Genomic DNA, 22,051 nt, shown 5'->3' with positions numbered 1-22,051 from the left:
CTTATACACATGACATACATAAATTCAAATTTATGAATAATAATAATATTAATTCTCATATTTTAATAATCTGTCTAATTATCAAATTGTAAATGATGCATATCTAAAAATTAAAACTTTAAAATTTAATTATTTGTATGACATGTTATAAAATATTTTAGAGATATCATTATAGTTTGAAAATACAACATTACAAATGTTCTATAGAAATGAGTTTTAGGAGAAACATACACTATTATATCAGTATATATATATATATATATATATAAATTTACATGATTATTAATTTATGATATTATTGGGACCATATTTTAAATTGAGATTTCAAAAAAAAATATTATCTTATTATCTTATCGAATATTGTTAATTTTTACACTGGCCCGACTTGGGACCAGCAAAATTTATTAATTTATAGTGATTATTAATTTATAGAGTATTAATTTATAGAGGTTTTACTGTATTATAATATAATAAAAAATTATAACATGAGATGTGAAAAATATATATTTAAATCATATTTTCAAAAATATAAATAATATTATTTCTTATTGTTTAAAATTTTTGACCAAAAAAAATTTGAAATTAATTTTGAATAATAGATATTGGAAAATCTTTTAAAAAAAATTGACGACATCTTAAATTTATTTTAAACTATAAAATATTTAAACTTATGCAAATCCTAATTTTCAATTTTCCATATAGAAAATTTCTGATATATAAGACTAATGTATATTAAAGATTCCTTAATTTCAAAATTAACATATTAAAAAAATATAAAATCTTATCTATATTTTAATATTATTTCTTAAAGATTTTGAGGGACAGGTTTTATAGATAAAAAAATATTATACCTCTTAAGGAGTATGGCTACTGGGACGGGTTTGACCTGCTTAAGAATTTAGTTTCGAGAAGTTTTAATCTTTTTTATGGTTTTTATCCATTTCATAATTTACAAGTTTTATACAATTCTGATTTATCACTAATTCGGTAAACGTTAAATTTGTGTATGTTGTTTTGTGAATCTTAATTTTATGCTGAAACTTTTATTATTTCAAAAATCACAAACTGAATGAAACCAAACTAATATAATTTTGAACTGTAAATGATTTAACAAATAATTATATCTATATATGTAACGCTACGTGTACATAATATATTACAAACCTTATAGTAAACATAGTTTTTGAAATCAATCACGCACGTATGTGCGGGTCTGTACCTAGTAACTTTATATAATTTAATTCCACATAATTTTATGCAAAAACTTTTCTTTATTTTCCACAATTAAGTGGCCTATTTTAAAATATAGTTATATTTAACAAGGAACAAAATAGTTTTTAATAGAGATTGTGCAATATACAATTTTATGTTAAGTACCATTAAAAATGGGGATAAAAATTTGAGCTTGGAAATAGTAAGACATATATACCGGTAGGGCACAGAAATGCAATACAAGTATGTATAAGTCAGATTCGCCCGCTAGCTCCCCTTTTCTTCTTTCTCTCTCTTGTTAAAATTTGTACTCATGATCTGGAACCCTAATCAATCTCGTTAAGGTTTGGTTTGTTGTTTCACTCATTCGTATGTATAAAAAGTTTTATTAGGGTCAGATATTCTTTCATGTTGTTGTCTTCTTCGTTTGGCCAAAATATATACATTAGATTAGGTCCGCGTAAATATGTAGGTATAGAAAATATATGTTGAATTTTGTTGTAGTATTATGCATACTGATTTTAGATTATATTTAGTATTTTTTTATAAAAAAAAACTGTATCTAGAGTTCATGTATTCCAACTTGCTAAAGAACTTGGCGGAGGAGTTCATGTGTGGAGATGTTTTTGGTGGTTTAGGCAAGTTCAGAGATAGAGTTCGCTTCCTAAAAAAATTGGTGGAGGAGTGTTACACTGCATACTTGGCTTTGGGTGGTGAGCGGGTTGGACTGGTAAGTGAATAACGTTTGATATCATGGTGTCCTCCGCGGGTTGGCTGGATAACACTCAACACAGATGGGGCATCGCATGGTAATCCAGGGTTAGCACCAGCTGGGGGCGTATTGAGTAATGGTGATGGAACATGGATTATTGGCTTTGCTTTAAACATCAGGTTATGCTCAGCACTACTTGCAGAGCTTTGGGGAGTTTACTATGGTTTGATTATGGCATGGGAGAAGGGCTGTAAGCTGGTAGAGCTTGAGGTGGATTTTAAGTTGGTGGTGGTTTTTTTGACGTCAGGGATTAATGATTTTCATCCTTGTCTTTTCTAGTGCGTTTGTGCTATGACTTTATTTCAAAGAACTGGTTAGTCCGTATTTATGGAGGCTAATCGTTTTGCTAACGAATTAACAAACTATGATTTTCTCTTCCTTTAGGCTTTCATTCTTTTGATGTTAGGCCTGATTGTGTTCAAGGAGTTATGCTCGATGATGTTGTTGGTTGTACTCGTTCACGGACCGTCTGATTGTACTTCGATTTTTTCTTTTTCTTAATTGTCTCCCCCTCTTCTACAAAAAAAAATAATGTATTCCATCTTGCAATAAAATTTAAATTTATATTACATCACAATAATATCATATTTTAATTAAATGCACCACATTCCATCATAAAAGATGTATAATTTTCAAATCAAAAAAAAAATATATGCATTTTATGCGATCTGTATATTACTTAGTTTAAAATAATTAAACATAAATAAAAATGTAATTAGGACAAAAATCCCTTATCATCTCATATTTGGAAAATAAACATTATTTTAATAATATTTGTTTCATATATCATAATTTCTACGAAGCATATTACCATATGTTAAACTAATTTTAAGTAAAATATATTTAAAAAATTTCAACAACTAGTAGAAAATAGATTTAAATTAATTATTATTCATATTTTATGTTATAAACGCATAAATCGGCTAAAAATCGTGTAAACCACGATTAGATGTTCATTATGTGAGCCTAAGTAACTAAAAAAAAAAGAATTAATTTCTATGCAAGAAGTTGGTAGAGCCTGACTCATATTTGTGTTTACGAAGTTTAGAGGTTAAAATAATATCGTTTTCATGGTTCATTATGCGCATATCATAAAAGGTTGGGAATATTTTGGAAAATTAATATAGTAAGAGTTTTTTTTTTTTGCATAAATAAAAAAACTTCCAAGAGGTTACAGCTTTTATTTCCTTTAGGTGCTTAAACTATTACGAAATTATAATTTGAACCCCTTAAATGTCCTCTCTTTTCAATCGGACAAAGAACGTGAGCGCGCGTAATTATATCCATTTGCAACTCCCAAAAAGAAAAGAAAAAAACTCGTCGGAATTTTACAGAGAATCACGTTCGCCGGAGAAGTTGATACCACCGTCGTCTCAATTGGCCTTCAGATCCTTTTCCTTTTCTCTCTGGGGAACTAAAACTAATGCTCGTTGCAGCTCAAAAATGTTGTTGAATCTTCGTCTCGATGGAAGTAGCTTACATGTTCTCTGTTCTACAAAAACCTTACCCATCTCTCCTCTCGATAAATTCCCATCCGTCAAGAAAGTGAAGCAAAATTACGTACCAGTAACCCACGAGAGTGACAAAGGATCCAGAAATGGCGACCGAGGATGTGGTACTGTTGCCCATGAAGTTATCTCCGGAAGAAACATACTTTTCGTAAACCCAGGTAGCGGTCGCGTAGGGAAATCTAGAATTAGTGATGGGTTTGTTGAGAAGAGAGGTAAAGACGGCGGATTTGGTGGGAACCGTTTGGTTGGTAAAGTGCACACCAAGTGTTCGACGAAACGTCTCAGTTACGGAGGATGTATTCCCGCTATTTTAGAGGCTTTGGATTGTATTGAGGATGTTGAAGATGCGTTGAGTCCGTGGGCAGAGAGGCTTAGTAACAAGGAGAGGACGATTATATTAAAGGAGCAGATACGGTGGGAGAGAGCGGTGGAGATTTTTGAGTGGTTTAAGAGTAAAGGTTGTTATGAATTGAATGTGATTCATTATAATATAATGCTTCGGATTCTTGGGAAAGCTTGTAAATGGAGGTATGTGCAGAGTTTATGGGATGAAATGATTAGGAAAGGTATCAAGCCGATTAATTCAACGTATGGGACTCTCATTGATGTTTATAGCAAAGGCGGGCTTAAAGTACATGCGCTTTGTTGGCTAGGGAAGATGAGCAAGATTGGGATGCAGCCTGACGAAGTGACAACTGGGATTGTTCTTCAGATGTATAAAAAGGCAAGAGAGTTTCAGAAAGCAGAGGAGTTTTTCAAGAAATGGTCTTGTGACAGGTCGTTTGGGATGTTGAGTGTGAATGTGGATTCACATGTTTGCTTGAGCTCTTATACCTACAACACGATGATTGATACGTATGGTAAGTCCGGTCAGATCAAAGAAGCTTCAGAGACGTTCAAAAGGATGCTAGAAGAAGGGATTGTTCCAACCACAGTGACTTTTAATACCATGATTCATATTTATGGCAATCACGGTCAGCTTGGTGACGTCACTTCCTTGATGAAAACAATGAAGCTTCATTGCGCACCTGATACAAGAACATATAACATTCTGATTTCACTTCATACGAAGAACAACGATATAGAAAGGGCAGGGACATACTTCAAGGAAATGAAAGACGCTGGACTTAAACCGGATCCTGTAAGTTACCGCACCCTCCTCTATGCATTCTCGATTAGACATATGGTTGAGGATGCTGAAGGGCTTATAGCTGAGATGGATGATAATAATGTTGAGATTGATGAGTATACACAATCTGCTCTCACTAGAATGTATATAGAAGCAGAGATGGTTGAGAAATCATGGTCATGGTTCAAAAGGTTTCATGTTGCGGGTAAAATGAGTTCTGAAGGCTATTCAGCTAATATTGATGCCTATGGTGAGCGTGGATATTTATCAGAAGCTGAGAGAGTATTTATCTGTTGCCAAGAAGTGAATAAGAGAACAGTTCTTGAGTACAACGTAATGATCAAAGCGTATGGAATTAGTAAAAGCTGTGAAAAGGCTTGTGAGTTATTTGAGAGCATGATGAGTTATGGGGTCACACCAGATAAGTGTACATATAATACTCTCGTCCAGATCCTTGCGAGCGCCGACATGCCTCATAAAGCCAGATGCTACCTGGAGAAAATGAGAGAGACAGGATATGTGAGTGATTGCATACCTTACTGCGCTGTGATATCTAGCTTTGTGAAACTGGGTCAGCTCAATATGGCAGAGGAAGTGTATAAAGAGATGGTTGAGTACAATATCGAACCCGATGTTGTTGTATATGGAGTCTTGATCAATGCTTTTGCGGATACTGGAAACGTTCAGCAAGCTTTGAGCTATGTAGAAGCGATGAAAGAAGCTGGGATCCCGGGAAACTCTGTTATATTCAACTCTCTGATCAAACTCTACACTAAAGTTGGGTACTTAGATGAAGCTGAAGCAATATACAGAGAGCTTCTTCATTCGTGTAACAAGACACAGTATCCGGATGTATATACATCGAACTGTATGATCAACCTGTACAGCGAAAGATCGATGGTGAGAAAAGCTGAAGCGATATTCGAAAGCATGAAACAGAGAAGAGAAGCAAACGAGTTTACCTTTGCAATGATGTTGTGTATGTATAAGAAGAATGGTAGGTTTGAAGAAGCGTCTCAGATAGCAAAACAGATGAGAGAGATGAAGATTCTCACTGATCCGTTGAGTTATAATAGTGTTCTCGGTTTATTTGCTTTAGACGGAAGATTCAAAGAAGCTGTTGAGACTTTTAAAGAGATGGTTTCATCTGGAAGTCAACCTGATGACTCAACGTTCAAATCACTTGGAACCATTCTGATAAAACTTGGGATGTCAAAGAAAGCTGTTCGTAAGATCGAAGAAACTAGGAAAAAAGAGATCAAGCGAGGATTAGAACTATGGATCTCAACACTCTCATCTCTTGTTAGGATTGAAGATTGCGACGACGACCTTTAGTGTTGACTAGTTTTGGTAGACTTTTAGCTGTATCTCTATTGTATATAAAAAAACCTTTATAAGGACTATGAAGCGGGAGATTTGATTTCTTCATGAGGTTATACAAAATTGAACAGAAAAAACCCAAAAAAAGTAAAAAGAGAAAGCAAAACATAAGCTTAAGTTCACACAAGTCACAATCTATACATGAAAAAAATAGAATTATATTTTCTGTTTCTGAAATATAGCCACAAGTCACAAGATTCTCACTGATCTATTAGCATTATTTGGGATTTCTTGATTATTGTTGTGAAGAAAGAAATAAGTAAATTTTGGTGGAGAGATGTATGGGTGGGCATTTATGTTTTTTGACTACTCTCATTTTTTGTTTTCTCTGACTTATACAAATGAGAATATGCAAACTTGATAACAGAATAAGCTCAATAAAACCAACAACTACAGTTTCCTCTTCTTTACAAGCAAAGAGTTTAAAAAGAGTTACTGACGAAAGAAGATCATTAGAGTAGAGTATTAAGAGAAGACACTAATTAGGCTGGGGACGAGGAAGACGTTGCATCCAACGAGGGAGAACAAACTGGGAAAAGAGGAGATGGTTAGGACCATAAATTGGTATTGCTGTGATATTGTGCATCTCCATATACTCACTGCACCCGTTAAAACTCAAGATGCAATCATCCATACACTTGTTACTATTGTCTGCAGTTTCCTTCTGAAGCCTAAACGCATGTGTCCTCAAGTTAAACAAGATCAGCATATTGTTGCTCCTGCTCCACAAGTAGATGATCTCAGAGTTCAAAGGATGCATCACCACCGGAAAATAATCGATACCTAACTCGATCAAAGACGCCAAGCTGACTTCCCAAAAGAGCCGCCACTGATCCTCAGAACCATTAATGCAACTAATGTACTTGACCAGCCTCCAAACACGTAATGTTTGGTTTCCATTCTCACTGAACTCGTTGAAATAGACAATACACCCTTCCGAGGTCGTGATGGTTCTCCTAAAACGTTATAACTCCTCAACTTCTCCAGTATCTGGGAAATCTACGATACTACACAATCTATCATCATCATGACCACCATAGAAATCGTAGGCTATAAAAGAACTGATCGTGTCGTGAATCCAGTGAAGAATCCCATTCAAAGCAATTGACTTGTGCGTACCATACCAGACTGTAGAATCATTACACGTCACGTTTCGAGTTTCCCACGTTCCTGTATCAGATGAGTAAATCGTAAAATCGACTTCAGCAGCATAGCGAGTGATCATCAACCACACAACTTTGTAACGCAAAACGATACCACTCTGCATCTTCGTAACCAATCCACTGTCGTTGTAACGCTCGTAGGTCCGTAATCTCTCAAGATCTTGCGAAGAGAGGAAAGGAGGGAGAGGGATTCGAAACCATTCTTGAAACAATGGGTTTCCAACGTAATACATAGGAGTTCCATCGGTAGCTTGTACGTAAAGCAAGACCAATCCATCTGTGCAAGCCACGACTTGTAGCTTCTTGATTGCTCTCTCGACGAAGAAACTCACCAAAGATCCTGGAGAACGAGTAAGTCCCCATGTTTTGCATCCATGGTGGCCAATGATTTCAAGTGTCAGCTTGTGAGGTTGCATCTGAATTATTGACCACGAGATTGAAGAAGATGAGTTGCGAGAGATGAAGTAATCTCTGAAGACGTCTGAATCGATTAGAAGTTTCCATGTTCTGCTCGTTGATCTGAATCTTGCGATGCTCTTCAGTGGTAATCGCGCCAAGACTTCCATTACCATTTCTTCAATATCCATTTTTGGGTTTAGGTTCTTGTTTTCTTCTTCTTCTCCTTCGGTTGGGTTCTATTTATATAATCGATTTCTCAAGAAAACACAGAACCAATGAAATCAAATTTTCGAATATTGGAATTACCAAATTATTAGTTATTGTTTAAGACACCCAAACAATAAAATCCATCAAAAAAATATAACCACTGTTGTTCGACATAAATCTTAAAGTACTAATGCCAATATATTGATTAGCTTAGTCTTTCAAAAAAAAGATTAGCTTAGTTTTTTTTAAATATATTACTTACTATTAATGGTGTCTATTTACAGTTTCGTGTTCAACCATAGATCATCTAAAACATTAAAAAAAATTGTAAGTCTCTTTTTTCTATTTATGTATAGATATAGAATATATGCATATAATTATTTGCCTCTTTTTTTTCATAGCTTAATAAATAAGATCCATGGCAGCATTAAACCTTGAAATATGTAATTATTTGTTTGAAAATTCATAGCTTAACATAAGATTCGTAGCCGCAGAAAGCCTTTTTGTTTGAAATATGTCATTATTTGTTTCAACATCTATATAATAATAATTCCCACATTGACATAAGTTTCATTGTATCACTCTGGTTAAATTCATCTCAATTGATGCATTTTCCGATACCGCTGTAACAAACTTGTTAAATTCATCTCAATTCATATATTTTTGGGTTTAAAGCAACATACAGTATTAGAGTTTTTTTGGGTTAAGACCCGGGTATCAGGCAACTTTTTTGTTTGAAATATGTAGTTATTTGTTTCATATATATATACTAGAAAGTAGCCCACGCGATGCGTGGTAAATGTAATTGTTAATATATGTATTAAAAATTAATTTTCATAATATTAAATTTTAACTATAATATTTTAATATATATTTGTTATATGATGCTTCATAGAAGAGTCATTTTAAGATAGAGAGAAAAGTGAAAGTACACATTACTAATATTTGTGCTTACTACAGTATTATTGAAAATATTTAAACAATATGTTACTATAGTAATAGGACCATTGTTTAGTTTACCACAAAATCAGTTTAATTTCGTCTGTTTGTTAAGTAATTAAGATAAATTATATTTATGTACATTTTTGTTATTTTGGAAAAAATAACTGATAAGTAGTCTAAAAGAAAATTGTAAGACCTTAGATAATATAATTAATTTGATAGATAATTTTATGTTGTTCTATATATTAAATTTTACTTTCATCATCTAAAAGTAATACTTAACAAAAAATAATTTTAAAAGAAATACCCTCTCTTGTAATATATTTTCAATAATACCCTTATCTATATACAAAATAACTATTTTTTTTAAAGTGGGCGGAGCCAATGACCAAGCACCTTTGTCAATTGACCCTGATGAAATTTCAAAATCAACTAATTTTTTCTTAAAATTTTCAAATTGACCTTGTGCAATATCAATATTGACCCCTATAAATTTTCTTTTTTTACATTTTGACCCTCATAAGTCAAAATCCTAGCTCCGCCACTGTTTTAAATCCTAAACTCCAAATAATAAACATACTAAACATTATCATAATAAACATTATCTCTCCATCACTCTTTAATTATTTTTGTTTCATAAATGATTTCCTAAATAAACATTTGACTATTATAAATTTAAAATATGGAGTATTGATCTACTATTTTTGCCATTGCTCACTTTTTAAGGATTCACTTTACCTCGTACAATTAACTTTTATTTGGCTCGGTCCAAACGTTTGAAGTGCCTTTTGATATGCCTCCATCTTCATGGATAGTGATTCTCCACAATTTAGCCTGGCTAATATTGTAATATGAAACAAAATCCCTTTCATCCAACAAAATGAAAATGTTGGCACAAATCATAAAAAATATGGCATTCTTTCCATTTATCATTGAAAATTTTAAACAATACATTAGTTTAAAAAATTATGTGGGACTGTATTAAATATATTAGACAATACTCCCTCTATTCCTGATTAATCCATATTTTAGGATTTTCACACATATTAAGAAAATATATTAAAAATTGTGCCTTTTTGTGATTATCAACTTTCTACAAATTTTAACCAATAATATTCAGTTTTTTTTTTTGAAGTTTACAATTTTGTCATTAATTACTTATTAAAAATATATAGAAACCTAAAATTTGTTTTTTTGTGCAACATTTTTTCTATAGAAATTGGATTAATAAGAGCTGGATGGAGTAGATTTTAGTGAGAATTCAGATTAAAATTTAGTTAATCATTTGTTTTAAGAATCTACCTTCTTGTATCTTGAGAAGACTTTAGCTGAGCCTTTAATATCCATTGATTCCATTCTATGGCTTCTATATAATACAGTTCTGCTAGCTTCATTAAGCTATAAGACTATGTGCATTGGTAGGTTCTGGAAGAGTTTCTCATAATAAAAATAAATAAAAACAGAAAAATCATAATATTTAAACAAAAATAATAGAGATAATATACATTTTCATCTAGAAGGTGACATTCAAGACTTAGTAAGATATTGTTTCTTCCAAAGTTTCGAACTTCCCAAATATGAATGACCCGAACAACAATCCTAGATACTAGTGTTGTACGTTTCGTTGGAGATTGAATCAATGGTACAGTAGGGAGCTAGTGTTTTTGTTTTACCCATGGTGTGAGAGAGAGAAGGTGAGTGTCGTCAAAGGTTGTTATTTAAAAATAAAACTTAATGCAATGGTTGAGGGAGAGTAATCAGGGATTGGAATGAATTGTTAATGACCATGAAATCATAGGTGTTTGGTATTATTTTGATTACGTTATAATTGGGTGGAAAACGTAAAGAGGAAAATGAAGGATATACTTCAATGGAATTCTTTAATTACGTTAAAGATTGTAATAAGTAATACAAATAACGTAATCATAGTAATGGTTCATCTGATTCTAATTGGTGGTGCGGATCTTAACCCCTTTTTTGAATTTTTAAATTTGAATCCAAACAATTTGAAAACGATTTTGGACATGATTAATGTCACATACAATTCAAAACTTGAAATAGGTGTTTGGGATCTTGACCCAGGAGATTTTTGGAAAAACCCAGAGGGAAGAGAACATAAATGATGGTGAGTTACTGTTCAATGAAAGGGAACCAGATATGAGACCGAATTTAATTATCCAATAAATATGACTACGATGGAATCTAAGAGATCTTCACGGGGAAGCTGACCAAAGAGCTTGCAGCGAAGGATGGAGACCAGTGGCGTATACACCGAGAAAAAACAACAAAAGCTCGATACAGAAGGTACATCGGAGGTGATAGTTGCTGGGAACGATGGTGGAGAAGATGAGAAGGTGAGTACAGGTTTGTTTGTAAGAGCTGTCGATTTATTTGGTGGGCCTGTATTTGGTTTTGTTTGGTTAGGCCTAATATTAAAACATAAAGATAATAGCCTTTAAGAATAAGAATAATGGAAAGATATGTGTCAGTTATATAATAAGCTAGATGTCATGTTCTTAGGAGAAGTTGAGAAAATCCTTCTCTTATTATATATAAGATATGCATCCTTTGACAAGTGATATTTGCATTTTTTTATTATGACAAGTGATAAAGCAACATATTGGAGTATTTGTGATATTTGCTAAAGATAGTGGAATATTTGCATTTTTTACTCTTGAAGATTTAATCTTGCATGTAAATGATTTCTTTTTTCCCCAAATCTTCTTCACTAGGCGGATGAATTTTTGGATTTATTTACTCTGTTTTAAAAAAGATTTGAGAAACTGTACGTATTCTTCAAAATGATCATTATTTGTTTATTCAAAAAAAAAAGAATTGTGAAACAGAGTCTCTGTTTTATTCCTCCTATATCATATTACAGATGATGTAAATATTTCTCTTGAACGTACTTAAAAACAAAGTGTTTTTAGACTTAAATTATATATAAATAGATAGCTATGAGACATAAATTTTAAATATGATTTTCAAGACACTTTGTTAAATATTTATAACAAAGATACATATACAAACATGGATCATATTACACAAAATGGTGAGAACATTACAGCTTATAACATTGACATTTGTTTAAAAGAAAACCACGAAACGAACAAATTACAAGAGAATAAAAACCTAATGAATTACAAACGGGAGTACAAACTTGACGAAAACTGCGAGAGAGATAGGTTTAACGAGCTATAAACCACTCGTGTTTGTATGAAGTGAAGATATGTCCAATCACTAATCCACAAAACACACCAGGTCCAACTGCTATCATGGCTGCTATCCAATTAAGCACTGGTTCTTCTGGTTCAGACGAGGATTCATCATCGGTTTGATGGCTTACTCCACAAATATTCTCGAGGCCATATAGTCCCGAATTACCCACAAATGAAGAACAATTTTGACTTCCAAACTGTGTACTCTGTGGCACCAGTCCTTCAAGATGATTGTAGGAGAAGTTGATTACGGACAGAAACGAGAGCTTCCCGAGACCTTGAGGAATTTCACCTGACAAGTTATTCCGCGATAGGTCCAATGTCTCGAGCTTTGTAATATTTTCCAAGGTTGGTGGGATGTTGCCTGTGAATCCATTGCCGGACAAGTTGAGAAGACGTAATTCGCTCAATAGACCAATGGGTCTAGGGATATATCCGCAAAATTGGTTTCCAGAAAAATCAATGACTCTCAGGGCTTTAAAGATCCGAACAAAATCTGTGTCTACTCCTTTGTACACCAAATCAATGGAATCATACATGGTGGAAGCATTAAAGCTCATGTAGTTCATCTCTGGTATGTCTTCATTACTCTCAAAAACTTTTGACATTTCAGTCCAATTGGCAAAATAGTCTTGTGGTAACGATCCAACGAAGTTGTTATCGGATATGTCAATGATCCTCATACTTGGAAACCCTAAATAGGCAGAGGAGTTATAGACAGGACCATAGAATGCATTTGATCGGAGCACAAGAACCGTTAAGTATTGCAGAGATCCCAACCAAAATGGAAACGTGTCCTTGATCTTGTTTTCTTGCACATTAAGAAACTCCATCAACTCGCAATGGATTAAAGATTTTGGAAGTTTCCCCACCAAATTGTTGTAGCTGACATCAAGTGATCTTAAATTAACGCTATCCATGCATAACTCTGGAAGAAATCCACTTAGACTGTTGTTTCTCAGATTTAACCCACTGAGATGAAAATTCTTCAAACATTGAGGAATGGAGCCAGTGAAATGGTTGTTGGACAAATCTAATAAATATAAATCTGTGAAGTTGCAAATCCATTGGGGAATTAGTCCTTGGAGTGAATTTGAACCAAAATCCAACTCTTCCATTGATGCTCCATTGATAACTTCCACTGGATTCTCGAAGCTAGTGAACGAGTTATGAGAAAGCTTTATTGACCGAAAAGCCAGAAATCTCCAAAAAAACTGAGGTACTTGACCTTCCAATTTATTGTGGGAAAGATCAATCAAAGTGAGGTTGACTAATTTTGACATAGATCTAGGGACTCGTCCTCCGAAATTGTTATGGCTCAGATCTAAAGAGAAGAGATTGCCTAACTTTGATATAGATTTAGGGACTTGCCCTCCTAAATTGTTGTGGCTAAGATCTAAAGAAAAGAGATTGCCTAATTTTGATATTGATCTAGGGATTTCTCCTCGGAAATTGTTGTGGCTAAGAACTAGACCTTCGAGATTGACTAATTTCGATATAGATTCTGGGATTAGTCCATCCAAATTGTTGTAGCCGAAATGTAACACTCTAAGCATAGTCGAGGACGACGTATTCTCAAAATCAATTGATCCCTCGAATTGGTTTCCGCTTAAATCAATCTCGTCTAAGAAAGGTTGCATGAACAAGGATGTTGGAAACGGTCCGGAGAAGGAGTTTCCATATCCCGAAAATTTACACAGGTGGAAGTGGCGGTCATAAGAGGGAAACGAGGATTTGAAGTGATTAAGGGAGATGTCTATTTCGGACAAGAAGGTTAAATTGGCTAATACGCTAATCCCACCAGTGAATTGATTTTCACGGAGGTTTAATTCATAAAGCTCCGTAAAGTTGCCAAATAAAGTAAGAATATTACCTCTAAGATAATTTTCTCCAAGATTAACGTAATCTAGGTTGTTTAGGTTACCGATTGAGTCCGGAACTTCACCTACTAATTGGTTCTGAGAAAGATCAAGAGATGTGAGATGAGAAAGATTTCCAATTGAAGAAGGAATCTTCCCGTGGAGACGACACTGTGAAAGGTCCAAGAAAGTAAGGTGATGGAGTTTGAAAAGACCACTGCTAGATTTCAAAGAGGTGTTGACAGAAATAAGAGACGAACAGAGTTTTAATGATATCACCTCTCCCAATATAGCATCGCACATGACACCATCCCAAGAACAGCAGTCAACGCTCTTGTTCCACGGAAATGTTAGACCGTAGTCCCCGTAATACTTTGGGAACTCTTTTCTTAGCTCCAAAAGAGCATCTCGTTGGTCGCTGCGGCACAAGGACTGTGTGGGCGAAGCAAAGGTGTTTAGTAAGGGGTGAAGGAAAATTAAGAAGTAGATGGTCATAATAATACAAAGAAAGCAATAAGATTGGCTTCGAATCATAATTTTTTTATTTTTCTGTAAACAAAGACAGTTTGTTTGTTAAATTGGTATGTGATAGACATCTCTTGCTTACTTTATATCAAAACATTCACTGTGAAGGGCTTGACTTGGCTAGTCTTCCTTTAAACTAAAGTAGGAAAATTAATAGAATGTTTGTTTTTGATAAAACTTATAAACAAAAAGGGAGTAATATGATGGGTGAATTAGGTAGGTAGCCGAAATTGAAAATATATTTAAGGATATAGCATACTAATTCAAAATATTAAGTGAATGACACAAGGGGTAATGAAAATTACCAATGGAGGTGTTGTCACTTTGGTGGAAGTGGTGGTGGAGGCTGGCTAGAGGTGGTGGAGGAAGGTGGCCGGAGATGGTGACCGCCGGAGGTAGTGGCCGGAAGGTGGTCGGAGGTGTGGCCAGAGATGGCCGACCGGCGGTGATGGCCGGAAGGTGGCCGGAAGGTGGCCGGAGGTGTGGCCAGAAGGTGGCTGGAAGGTGGCCGGAGGTGTGGCCGGCGGTGGTAGCCAGAGATGGTGGCAAGAGGTGGTGGTGGAGGATAATAATATAGGGTTAATGTTGTAATTATTATATAAAATATGCACTATATCATCTATTCATGGTTAGTATAGTTATTCAGTTAATTATAATTTTTTTTTGGGTTATAGAATGCAATTCCCCTAATTGATTTCTTTTCTTTCTTTTTTTTTTGAATAAAATATAAAATAAAAACTTTTTACATCATTAATGATTTGAATAAAAACGTTATTTGAGTAATATGATTTCAATTCATAGGCATCAATGTTTTGAATATTTGTGGTCAATGTCGTCAACTCATCTATAACATCATTAATGATGCCTACAGGTGAGCATTTGAGTCCGGGTTCGGTTTGTTAATGCTATAGAAAGTGTGTCTCTGGATTTTGATGTGCTTTCCTCCTAGCTGGATGGGTTTCTTGCTTTCTACCTTAATAATAGGCATGTTGTCTCCTCTTTTGATTATTCCTACACGCACGAGAGGAGCAGACGGTTGAGCGGTTGAGAACAAAGTGGTTCACAAGTAGCTCAGCTGGTTAGAGCAAAGAACTGTAAATCCTTTCTGTGTCAGTGGTTCGACGAGTCCACAACCACTTCTATTAAATTTCAAAGTAACGCCGTGAGAAATGGGTCATGTGAAGAAGACACGACAAAGTCACTCGTCAACGTTTATCTTCTTTATTAGCAAGTCTTCTATGAAAAAATAACATTGTAGCCGATAATATTTCACCGTAGACAAAAAGAAAAATAAAGGAAGCTGTCAAAGTAAATGATAGAATATATAAGGCACAAACTTGCCAGTCCAAGACTCCATAAGAGGCAATGAGATGCCGTGAGAAATGGGTTTACAGTTTATTCGTGAAGATTTGTAAGTCTTGTAATCTTGTGAAAGTTAATTTTGTGATGTGATTATTGGAAACAGTAAGATAATCTAAGAAGAGGCATAACACAATCAAATTGAATCAATGGTAAAGTAGCGTCTTCATCATTCAAAGTTGAACTTATTAGCCCACTAAATTAAGAAGTTAATTTGGATATCAAGAACAGTCAAAAATTCATCTATGATGTTATCTATCAAGTCCATCCCATTTTGAATCCAATATAATTACAAGAAAAATCAAAATAAATGTCTCATTTTTGTGGCTAAAAAGAATGATGAAAATAAAACTCAAGAGTCATTTTGGAGAAAGGGAGAACACCGAAAGCTGAATTCATATTCAACTATTTATCTTTATTTCTTCAATTCTTCAAGACATTTAAATTTACTGAAAATTACATAGTTTGACACAAATATCAAATATGAGGTGTAATAGCTAGATTAATTAACACCCAAACATATACCAAAACTAGAATGACTCAATATTTAAATAAAAAGACCAAAAGCCCCTAATAATTTTTATTTCCTTTTAATTATGTACTAGGTACAAACCCGCACATAGTGCGGAGTAAATCGATTTAAATATAATATTACGAATAAAATAATTATTTAAGATTCAATATTAGTTTGTATAAAACAAAATATTTAAGTAACATTTTTTTTTGTTTTTTCAAATTTGCGTTTATTTTCTGTAAAATATGTTTCACCCGTGAAATATTTGAACTTGGAAAAAGAATTTTTAAGGTTGTGTAGAAAGTTTGATGTCTTTTGTGTTTATAAAAATCAAATTCACATATTTTATGTTTCACATTATTATCTATATCACTATACCATTAAATTGATAAAATATTATTTTCTAGACTATTCGATTTAATTTAAACTAATGGAAAAAAAGTTGTTCAGCTACACGAAGTATAGCTTAATACATGGCTATACATCCCAACTTTAAAAATGTATTATCAACTACACCAAGTAAATGTATTGCATGGTCACATATACCAACTATATGATGACATGTGCTCAACATCACGATCATTTTATTTCGGTACACTGTTTGTCAGAATCCGGCGTTGACCATGTTTGACCAGCGTTGACTGATGTTGACCAATAAATGTTTTTTATTTTTTTTATTATAGTATTAGAAACAAAAAAAATAAAAATGTTTTATAGAATAATTTATGGCGTTTTATTAATTAACAAAATATCTATATTTATTATAAAGATATATTTTACATTTGTTAATGCAATCAATCTTATAATAGTTTTTTTAATTGAAAAACTTAATTTTAAATAAATTAAAAATCATTAATATATTTTTCAGATATTAAAACTTTTATTTTACCACATATCCTACTATATTAATTGAAAATTACAAATTTGAAACTAACCTTATAATTTGTGCGGCATATGTTGTGATTTGAATTTTTGGAAATGAAGATATATTACTCAATCTATGAAGAAAACAATGTGTATTTTAATGTTCCACATCGGTGGATTAGTAAAATTAAATTTATGTGGTTGATAAATTAATAAATTTAAATTTTTCACAATTACAATATTATAATTATTTTAAAATATTTCACAAAATAATGATGCAAAGACAGCAAACAAACAATATAAAACTGTGTAATATACATCAAACAAATTAAAATGTTATAATATTCTAAAGTAATTAGTATTCAGAAAGATATATGTTGATTTACCAAAGAATTGCAATATTAAGTAAATACTGTCCATATTTTATTTATTATTAACATGAATTTTCCGGTTTTAGTTTAAGTTTCAATATCTTAAAAACTGTTAATGAATTATTTTCAGTTTTATTTAAGTTTTGAACTTTAAAAAAAAAAACTAACTATTATAAGATTGAATGCATTAAACATATATAATATATCTTTATATTGGATATAGATATGTTTTTTTAACCATAAATGATTCAACAAAACAATTTTAATACTTTTGTTTCTAATACTAAAAAAAAAAAGTTTTGCTGGTCAACACCAAACATATCTAGTCAACGCCGGATTCTGACAAACAGTGTACCAGAATAAAAATTATGAGAAAGCCTAACTTGACTAAAATGAGATGATCTTCGTAAACAAGATAATGGAGGTACTGGACCATCTAACTTATTGTAGGAAAGATCAAGGTAAGTGAGGTTGACTAGCTTTGATATAGATTTAGGGAGTCTTCCTCGAAAATTGTTGTGTTTAAGAACTAAACCTTTGAGATTGACTAATTTAGATAGAGATCTAGGGACTCATCCTCCGAAGTTGTTGTAGCTAAGATCTAAACCTGTAAGCGTAGATGATGAAGAGGTATTCCCAAAATCAATAGGTCCCTGAAATTGGTTTTGGCTTTAAATCAATAGAGACTAAGGAAGGAATCATGAGCAAGGATGAGGGAAAAGGTCCGACAAAAGAGTTGTCTTGTGCCTTAAATTGCTCTAAGTCGTGGAGTTCACTTATATAAGCGAAAATCACGTATTGGAATTGGTTGAAGGAAATGTCTATGATAGACAAGCTGGTTAAATTGGCTAATATTATCTCCCCACCAGTGAATTGATTACCATCGAGGTGCAATTGAGAAAGCTTTGTTAAGTTGGCAAATGAAGTTGGAATATTACCTCTCAGATGATTTTCCCTAAGAACAATGGATTCTAGTTGGTTTAGGTTACCTGTGACACCCCGGTTTCAGAGACTTGCGGAGAGGTTTAAAAGAATTTATTTGGCCACCTATATCACCAAAGTGCACTTATATTTTCGGTCAAGGGTCCTGAGAAAACTCCACAGTTAAGCGTGCTTATGCTGGAGTAGTCTCAGGATGGGTGACCTTCCGGAAAGTGACTGTCGGAACTGTGCGAGTGAGGACAAAACACAGAGAAAGATCATTTGGTGATTTGTAGGGACGGTAACAAGTCTTTAAAGCCTCCCGGACGTAGCAAACCGGCCGTCGAATATGGATGGGCTCACGGGCCTAGTGAGAGGACGTGAGGCCCATTAAGGAAAGTGGGCCTATGGACTGGGATTGGACATGGGGACCACTAAGAGGTGGCGGTCGGGGCGTTACAAGTGGTATCAGAGCCGAACCTAGATGAGTGTGGAGTCGAGTGGGCTCACACCGTCGGGGGTGACGGTCTTGGTGCGCAACGAGGACGTTGCGATCTGTTAGTAGGGGTGAATTGTGACACCCCGGTTTCAGAGACTTGCGGAGAGGTTTAAAAGAATTGATTTGGCCACCTATATCACCAAAGTGCACTTATCTTTTCGGTCAAGGGTCCTGAGAGAACTCCACAGTTAAGCGTGCTTATGCTGGAGTAGTCTCAGGATGGGTGACCTTCCGGAAAGTGACTGTCGGAACTGTGCGAGTGAGGACAAAACACAGAGAAAGATCATTTGGTGATTTGTAGGGACGGTAACAAGTCTTTAAAGTCTCTCGGACGTAGCAAACCGGCTGTTGGATATGGATGGGCTCACGGGCCTAGTGAGAGGACGTGAGGCCCATTAAGGAAAGTGGGCCTATGGACTGGGATTGGACATGGGGACCACTAAGAGGTGGCGGTCGGGGCGTTACAAGTGGTATCAGAGCCGAACCTAGATGAGTGTGGAGTCGAGTGGGCTCACACCGTCGGGGGTGACGGTCTTGGTGCGCAACGAGGACGTTGCGATCTGTTAGTAGGGGTGAATTGTGACACCCCGGTTTCAGAGACTTGCGGAGAGGTTTAAAAGAATTGATTTGGCCACCTATATCACCAAAGTGCACTTATCTTTTCGGTCAAGGGTCCTGAGAGAACTCCACAGTTAAGCGTGCTTATGCTGGAGTAGTCTCAGGATGGGTGACCTTCCGGGAAGTGACTGTCAGAACTGTGCGAGTGAACAAAACACAGGGAAAGATCATGTGGTGATTTGTAGGGACGGTAACAAGTCTTTAAAGTCTCTCGGACGTAGCAAACCGGCTGTTGGATATGGATGGGCTCACGGGCCTAGTGAGAGGACGTGAGGCCCATTAAGGAAAGTGGGCCTATGGACTGGGATTGGACATGGGGACCACTAAGAGGTGGTGGTCGGGACGTTACATTACCTACTGAAGATGGAACTTCACCTACTAATTGATTACGATAGAGATCAAGATGTGTGAGATGGGAAAGATTTTCAATTGAAGAAGGAATCTCCCTTGGATACAACAATCTGAAGGCAGTAGGTGACGAAGATATCGAAGTTTAAAAATGCCACTGCTAGATTTCAAAGAGGTGTTGGTGGCAGTACTACGGGAAATGAGTTCTAGTGATATCACCTTTCCCAAGTCATCACACGTTACACCATCCCAAGAACAGCATTCAACGCTCTTGTTCCACGAAATTGTTGTTACAGGCTGGTCGTCCATGGAATGGATCGGGAACTCCCTTTGTACCTCCAAAAGAGCATCTCTTTGGTCACAGCAGCACAAGGACCGTGTGGGAGAAGCAAAGGTGTTTGGTAAGGGAAGAAGGAAAAAGAAGAAATAGATGGTAATAATAATACCAAGAAAGCAACAAGACAGACTCATGACCTTTTCTTGTGGAAACAAGATAATTTGTATGTTGAATGGTAAGTGATGTACATACATTGCTAAGGCACTTCTCTTTATATAAGAACATACTCTGTAATGAGCTTGACTTGGCAAGTCTTCCTTTAGATTATTTCAAAGATAAATGGATTATAGAAGGAAAAATGGTGAGTATTCTGTTCTTTGTGGACACCAACAAAAGCTTTACAGATACAAAAGCGATGGCTATAAACATACAAACAAACAAAAAAAGTAAATAGAACAGTAGAAACAAACATGTATGTATGCCGTGCGAAACGGCTTTGGAATTAATCAAGTGAACCAAGTCGTCCCTTTGTTTTTGACTTTTTGTGAAGATATTTCTTAGAGCCAACCAAGTGTTGGAGGAAACGTCTAAGTTACGTAAAGATGTATTCCAACTGTATTGTAAGAGGTTTTGGATAATATTAGAGGATGTTGAAAATGTGTTGAGCCCGTAGGAAATAAATGTTACACAATAGAAGAAGGGAGAAGAATGATGAAAACTCCAATCTAAAAAAAGACGAAATGCTTTTTTTTTTGTGTGTCAAAGTAGAAAAGATGAAAATTTCAATAGTTAATGCGGCGGTCTTACACCATGCACTATAAAAATTAAAAACCGGTAAGTTTCAACCAAATACGTCAAAACTGATTTGATTAAATTGTTTTGAGAAAGATCTTTAAACGTGTAATCGTTTGTTGATGATTTTTTTTGTTCTACTGAAAATTATTTGTAAAGTTAGTGTTCAACTGATAAATATATTAGTAAATTAATTACTTCTTTTTTTTTTTTCGTTAGTAAGTTGCTAAATAAATAAATAAAACGAAAAAGAAAATGAATGATGAAAAAAAAAGTCTTGCCCACAAGGCCACAAAGCCGAACAAGTTTTTAACCTAATGTGTATGTATATCCCCCGCCAAAACCCTAAATCCTCTGTGAGTTGGAGAAATCGATCAACGACGATTTAGTAATCGTTAATTCCGTCAATGTCAACGCCGGAAAATAAGAGGAAGAGGACTACGCGACGCACAAGAAGCAGAAGCAGAAGCAGATGTTGTCGTCGACGCCGCAATCGAGCCTTCTTAATCCGTCACTTCCCTATGATTTGCTATTGCACATCGTCGCACGCGTCCCAAGATTGTACCATCCTACTCTCTCACTCGTCTCCAAGAGCTTCCGATCTCTCCTAGCTTCACCAGAGCTTTACAAGGTCAGGTCACAGTTAGGCCTCACCGAGAGTTGTCTCTATGTGTGCTTCGATATGCTTGAAGGCCCTACCTGGTTCACCCTCTGCCGGAAATCTGATCAAACCAATAAAGAGGAGAGGAGTGGTTATGCTTTGGCTAGAATCCCAATTCCCAATTCTCCTTACGTACAGTTTTCAAGTCTCGTGTCCGTTGGTTCTGATATCTATAACATTGGCGCAATCCAACCCGGCAGGTTCAAAGCGTCCTCCTCGAGCGTCTCAATTCTTGATTGCATGTCTCACACTTGGCGCGAGGCTCCAAGCTTACCTGTGGAGCTATTAACTGTCTGTGCTGGCGTCCTTGATGGAAAGATATACGCAGCAGGACAGTACAAGGATGACAGTAGCTCCGACTCCTTTAAGAACTTGGTCGAGGTGTTAGACATAAAAACACAAGTTTGGAGTCATGAGCACATCCTTTGTAGCATCGATCCAAACTACAACTATATATCCAATACCGCTTGTATTGACGGAAAGTTCAACGTGGCCATTCTTGGAAATTAG

The 22,051-nt window shown here is 35.0% G+C and overlaps 3 protein-coding genes and 1 pseudogene across 4 annotated transcripts; 2 read left to right on the top strand and 2 right to left on the bottom strand.

Moving 5' to 3' along the window:
* On the top strand, positions 3,223–6,052 carry LOC104766207 (pentatricopeptide repeat-containing protein At3g23020-like). The gene has a single exon (XM_010490041.2). It carries the CDS (start codon positions 3,428–3,430, stop codon positions 5,957–5,959), a length of 2,532 nt encoding a protein of 843 aa, XP_010488343.1. The 5' UTR covers positions 3,223–3,427; the 3' UTR covers positions 5,960–6,052.
* Positions 6,483–7,754, bottom strand: LOC104766205 (annotated as a pseudogene).
* Positions 11,683–16,289, bottom strand: LOC104766204 (receptor-like protein 12). 2 transcript variants are annotated; one of them, XM_010490039.1, is made up of 2 exons: positions 14,072–16,289; positions 11,683–13,963 (listed from the first exon to the last, which is right to left on the bottom strand). In XM_010490039.1, the coding sequence occupies exons 1-2, from the start codon at positions 14,324–14,326 to the stop codon at positions 11,903–11,905; spliced, it is 2,316 nt and encodes a 771-aa protein (XP_010488341.1). In that variant the 5' UTR covers positions 14,327–16,289; the 3' UTR covers positions 11,683–11,902. The 2 variants fall into 2 exon arrangements, with proteins under 2 accessions (XP_010488341.1, XP_010488342.1); XM_010490040.1 differs by having other exon boundaries at positions 11,683–14,224; positions 14,623–16,289.
* Positions 14,625–22,051, top strand: LOC104767771 (F-box/kelch-repeat protein At5g51250-like). Its single transcript, XM_019240895.1, has 2 exons — positions 14,625–14,862; positions 21,309–22,051. Exons 1-2 carry the CDS (start codon positions 14,625–14,627, stop codon positions 22,049–22,051), a joined length of 981 nt encoding a protein of 326 aa, XP_019096440.1.

This window comes from Camelina sativa, chromosome 19 (genome assembly GCF_000633955.1).
Source record: "Camelina sativa cultivar DH55 chromosome 19, Cs, whole genome shotgun sequence".
Taxonomy (NCBI): Eukaryota; Viridiplantae; Streptophyta; class Magnoliopsida; order Brassicales; family Brassicaceae; genus Camelina; species Camelina sativa.
Note: the sequence above shows the minus strand (reverse complement) of the source record. Positions and strands in the feature narration are given on the sequence as shown.